Source organism: Haliaeetus albicilla, chromosome 3 (genome assembly GCF_947461875.1).
Source record: "Haliaeetus albicilla chromosome 3, bHalAlb1.1, whole genome shotgun sequence".
Taxonomy (NCBI): domain Eukaryota; kingdom Metazoa; phylum Chordata; class Aves; order Accipitriformes; family Accipitridae; genus Haliaeetus; species Haliaeetus albicilla.
Window position 1 is genome coordinate 54967288 of NC_091485.1, and position 5285 is coordinate 54972572.

General features: G+C 50.9%; 1 protein-coding gene across 1 annotated transcript; it reads left to right on the forward strand.

Annotated features, from left to right (window-relative positions):
- Positions 1 to 1676: 1676 nt before the first annotated feature.
- ODF1 (outer dense fiber of sperm tails 1) lies at positions 1677 to 4892 on the forward strand. Its single transcript, XM_069778630.1, has 3 exons — positions 1677 to 1801; positions 1902 to 2189; positions 4090 to 4892. The coding sequence occupies exons 1-3, from the start codon at positions 1677 to 1679 to the stop codon at positions 4400 to 4402; spliced, it is 726 nt and encodes a 241-aa protein (XP_069634731.1). The 3' UTR covers positions 4403 to 4892.
- The last annotated feature ends 393 nt before the right edge of the window (positions 4893 to 5285 follow it).

Below are 5285 nucleotides of genomic sequence, written 5' to 3' on the forward strand. Positions count from 1 at the left end.
ATGCGGGTCATTCTCAAGAAAAACAGATGCAACAGCCTGACAGGACACAATGGCTTCAGAAATCCCCAAGGCAGGAGCTGATGATTCAGGCACCCCTGCCCAAGCTCACCGAGTGAGCAGGCAACAGATCCCAGCACACACAGGATCTGCAAAGGTAAAACTGTCAGCTCAGATAAGTGCTTGCAGCAGTGCCCTGTGTGCTGCAGCGCATGTGCCCTGTCTCCTTGTCCTGGTTTTGGCTGGGCTAGAGTTAATTTCCTTTCTAGTAGCTGGTATAGTGTTATGTCTTGGATTCAGTATGAGAGGAATGTTGATAACACACCGATGTTTTCAGTTGTTGCTCAGCAGTGTTTAGACTAAGTCAAGGATTTTTCAGCTTCTCACGCCCAGCCAGCAAGAAGTCCTATTAAACTGTTCTCATCTGAACCTACAAGTTTTACTTTTTTCTTTTTTCTCCCTGATTCTGTCCCCCATCCCACTGAGGGGGGGGGGGGAGTGAGTGAGCAGCTGCGTGGTACTTAGTTGCTGGCTGGGGTTAAACCATGATAGTCCTTCTCTGTAAAATAGTTATGGGATGCAGCATCCTTTTTGCTGTCCTCCATCGACCAAAATCCTCATTGCCAAGGCAACACCTTGTTCTGATGCATGGGCAGATGAAAGTTGTGGAGTAACATCTGTAAGGGTGGGAAGCAAAGACCTGAGTCTGCTTTTCTTAGCGCCTTGTTTGCTTAATATGGTGTGAGAGCAGGGACATAAATATTTTTGAAGATCCATGTTCTCAAAGTGTTCCCAAAAGTACCTTAACTGCAGCTGTCAGTAAGGGAGGTAAAGAGAAACTCCCATTTCTGGACATTTTTAACCATTTGCTGTTTCTTTCCCATTTTAAAAAAAAAAGAGGCAGAGAGCCAACAGGCAGAGGGAGAAGTTCCTGATGGAGCAGCAGGTTTGAAGTCACATCTGAAACTTGTAGCCCCTGGAGAAAACCCCAGGAGAGGAGAGCCAGCAGGACGGGGAGGCAGGGTGCTCTGCCAAGGACAAGCTGTGCAGGAGTTGCTGTGAGCACCTCACCTTTCCCTGGCACTCACTGGGGGAGCTGCTGGTGCTCCCGGGGGTACCAGCACCCCGCAGACCATCCTGATGCGTATTCAGGCCAAGGCTCCTTGTCACCTTTGCCTAAACGCCATGGCAGGTGTCAGCAAAAAATGTGTGTAGGCATCACACATCCAACACCTTGTGCAAAGCACTTGCAAAAAGAGGAGAAACGTAAAGAGCATTGCAGGTCTCCTTAATTTACACCTTTTCTTTAAGGCTGTGGTAAACAGCAGCAAAAGCAGCGAGGGGGGGAAGGCTGCAGGGGCTGTGGTTTTGCAGCAGGTTGGCAGCAGCCCACTCGCTGCTGGGTGCACATTTCCCTTCTTCCAAGGCGGTGGTGGTCAGGACCTGGGAATGGGAATCCCCACAAGCTTCAAGAGGAGACCAAGCTTAAAAACTTGAGCGGAGACCTGGGCTTTGTCCATGGGGATGTCAGCCTGGGAGCGGAGAAAGGCAGCTTGCATTCCCTCTGCGCTGGTGTGCCAGGGCAGGAGAGAGGGGGATAGCGTGGGCAGCCGAGCTGCAGCAACACTGTGCACGAAACCGCAGCCAAGTCACGCTCCTGGCGGCTCCGCTACCCGGCCATGGCACAAGCCCCCGGTCCTGGGCGGGAGCGGCAGCGGGGGATGCGGGTGTGCGCGGACCTGGGCTGCGCTTCCCACGGCAACTGTGGAGCTGTGACGGGTCAGCGGACCCGTGATGTCATAAGGTGCCCGCTGGAAGGCTGCAACAGCGCCTGCGGCTCTGCTGACACACGCACTCGCCTCCAGACGAAACTCAAGGCAATTTTTCCCCCGCCGCAAGTGCAGGCTATCGCGGCCGCACTCGCGCCCCGACGCGCTTTGCAGCGTGATGATGTCGTTGCACGATCGCCTTTTGGAAGAGGTCGAGCAGGACTTGAGGCAGGTGAAGAGCGAGATGCGGAGGCAGATGAGGCTGCTGGACCTGCAGCTGCGGCAGCTCTGCCAGGAGCCGCCTGCGTCCTGCCTGCGCGGCCCGTCCCTGCGCCCCTGCTGCTGCCTGTGCCAGCCCGGCCCCCGGCCCGGGGAGGGAACGGCCCTCACCGCGAGGCTGGACGTGGAGCGAGAACTGGACAGGTGACAGATACTCGCCCGCTTCCCACAGGCATCGCCACCCTTGAAGGCAGGAGGAAGGGGGGTTTGGCGTCGCTATCAGGAGCAAAGGTGGAAACAGATAGGCAGGACAGAAGAGAAATAGCCGTTTTCAGATAAATTAGTTGAAAGGGGAATGGGAAGGCACGGCTTGTGCGGCCACGCAGCCCGAGAGGAGCCGTGCAGGCAGCGCCTGCACTGGAAAGGGTTTGGACCATGGCGTTGTGACATTAACCATCTTGCAAACTGCATCTAAAAGTACACAACTAGATCCAAAGCTGCTCAGCTGCAGAACAAAGTCCATCTTCAATGTAAATTCAGTTTAAGCCTGGTAAACACGTAATTATCTTCATCAGTAGCCAAAACGTGCCTGTACGTGGTGGGGTGTAGCACTGAAACATCAGAGACATGTATCCATATTTTCCCACCATGTACAGTAGGAGGAATAAGTGTCAGGATTTCTACATCTCCATTTTGACCACTGGTGTAATGATTTGATTTTGTTAATGGAGTTCAAGATTGACTCTAGAAGGACAAAACCCAAAGGCAGCCCTACAGGAAGGGAGTAGTTGAATGATAAAACCTGACTATTTGCATTAAGGCACAACCAAACATTGAGAGACCCCGAGGGCTAAGAAGTCCCTTGGTCATCAGCAGCGGTGGGAATCTCTTGCTGCATTTGTGGCATTGGTATTTTCTCCCCAAACTCAAGCTTCTGTTTGAGTTCCCTCATGTTGCGCCTGGTAATGATGAGACCTTCACCTTGGCAATTAAAAACATGACATTTTCATTATCCGTAGAGCAGCAAGTATCATCCCACAGCCTGCCATGTGAGTTATCTACTGGGTACAATAAAGTTAGAGGAAAAAGGAAAAAAGCCTGACCCCTGGGTTAGTTTCACACCGACTTCAGCAAAACCAAAAGTTGCTGTGAGGTTACTTTAAACTTACCCAGTAGCTGCAGCTCACACAGGGCTGTCGAGCAGCAGATTTCAGATCCCAGGTGTTACAGGACTGGTGTCTGTGTCCAGACTTTCATCAGTGCATTGGGTATCAGAGCTAGGCAGACTCAGCATCCCCTTGCAGAATCATTGGACACCAAAATCCCAGTGAAGGAATGGAAGTTCACTCTGACTGGAAGCTACAGAACCAGCTCACACAGAAAGCACACCCCAAAATCACCACACCAGGTTGAATCATTGCAGGCTTTAAGTAGGATTACTGAAATGGGTGGACCTTGCTAACGAGCCATTGTTTGCCTTATTTCCTCTTCCATCACACCCATTATCTTTTTAATTTGGTGCCTTGTGTCCAATTTAGCTATTATAACTTAGATGACCCTTCCATTGTCTGCTTTACAAATGGTTTGAATAAGACCCAGCCGTCTGGTTGAGCAGAGTTGCTGTTTGACATTATTAGAAATCATTTTAATGGCTCAGTGAGCCTCCCGTCCAGCTCTGCAGGAGCATTTGGGGTTTTTTTGCCAGATGTGTCTCCCATCCACTGATTGCTTTAAACAAAACTCCTAACTGGGAAATGTGATCTATTGTAACTATTCATTTAAAATGTAGGACAAGGCGTAAGATGAACACACATGGCTTTGTGGGCATATGTACATGTGAGAGAAGAGCGCTGGCTTCTCTGTATTTAGGTGAAAGGACTTTTCAGCTCCACAATTGCCCCATCCCAAGAGGGGACACTGAAATACTCCTGACTGCTGTGGCGTGCAGGTGGGAGCTCCTGATGGTGCAGACACCAGCCCAAGTGCTGTGTGTCAGCATGAGGATGGATCCAATAGTTTCCTATTTACTTCTCCTGTCCTTAAGGTGGTCCACCCATTCCTCTGTGAGCTGGACTGAAAGGCTGTCCTCTTGTTCTTATTCCAGCATGCAAAGAAGACTTAACAGGATGTTGAACTCCTCCCATGATCACAAGGTTTTGTCTTTGATAGATGTGAAGGGTTTTGACCCCAAGGAAGTTACGGTAACAGTGAAAGACAGGAAGGTGAAGGTGTTAGCAGAGCATGAAGAGGAGCACACCACCGCAACAGGGACAGAGTATAACTACAGAAACATCACGAAGGAAATCAGCCTGCCGCTGGGGGTGAGCGAGGACGAGGTGACCTACTCGCTGGGACCCAATAGCGTCGTGAAGATCGAAATGGCACGCAGGAGCCACCCTTGTGTCCCGAGCCGCTAAGCCGCAGCAGGGAGCTGCACCCTGGCGCAGTCGTTCCTCTGCCGCAGCCCTCCTCCCCATCGGCTTTAGGTCTGTCCCACTAACTGGGAGCAAGCAGGTCCTCGGGCCTCCTCCGAAATAAAAGACAGCACTGCAAGCAGATGTGTGCGAGCCTCATTTTGAAGGATTTTGGTGGGCAAAAAAGGGGGTGCCAGCAGGAAAATGCAAAGATGGTTTGGGGCATACTTGGCTGTGGTCACTTGCTGGGTACCAAAAGCACTGCTGGAGGTAGTGTGGTTCGGGGCTGGTATTGCTATTGCGAACAATCTCATGGATTTTAAAGGCTGAAAGGCACCATTTATGATCAGTCACATTTCTGCAAGGACACTTCTCTCAATCCCACCACTTCCATTTGAGCTGTAGGATATTTCTAGGAAGAAAACCTTGATAATAAACACCTCAAAGGGAGGAGTCTTCTCCCGAAAATACAAGCTGTGCCGTTTGTCCCCTTGGTTTGGTTCTTGCAGAGGCTGCCTGGCCAGGAAGAGCCATGGTTGAAGGACAGAGAGCTTATCATTACAAGACGTTGGGACTAGGGCAGAGTGCTTACCAGCTGAGGAGGGGATGACTAAAGCATTTCCTGCTGTAGGAATCAGTAGCTCCAAATTAATAAGAAAACATTTCTCATGTTGGAAGAGGGGAAGAATTGTCAATGTATTTTCTTCAAGGTAATATTAACGAAAAATTTGAGGTCCAAAGTGGGACCTCACATAGCCACAGCCTTCGCTGTCCCTGAGCACAGGGACCAGCAGGATCAGCGGGATGGGGGTGACACCAAGACAGCCTTGCAAAGGGGATTGCATTTGCTGCCCTGGCCTCGGCACTCAGGCACACACTGCTGCGG

Bases quoted from the DNA above. Each gene is read 5' to 3' on its own strand.
- ODF1 (XM_069778630.1), top strand. From the start codon at position 1,677: ATGGCACAAGCCCCCGGTCCTGGGCGGGAGCGGCAGCGGGGGATGCGG. The intron at 1,802-1,901 runs GTGCCCGCTGGA...CCGCAAGTGCAG, and splicing joins CGGACCCGTGATGTCATAAG to GCTATCGCGGCCGCACTCGC. The intron at 2,190-4,089 runs GTGACAGATACT...TTCTTATTCCAG, and splicing joins GTGGAGCGAGAACTGGACAG to CATGCAAAGAAGACTTAACA.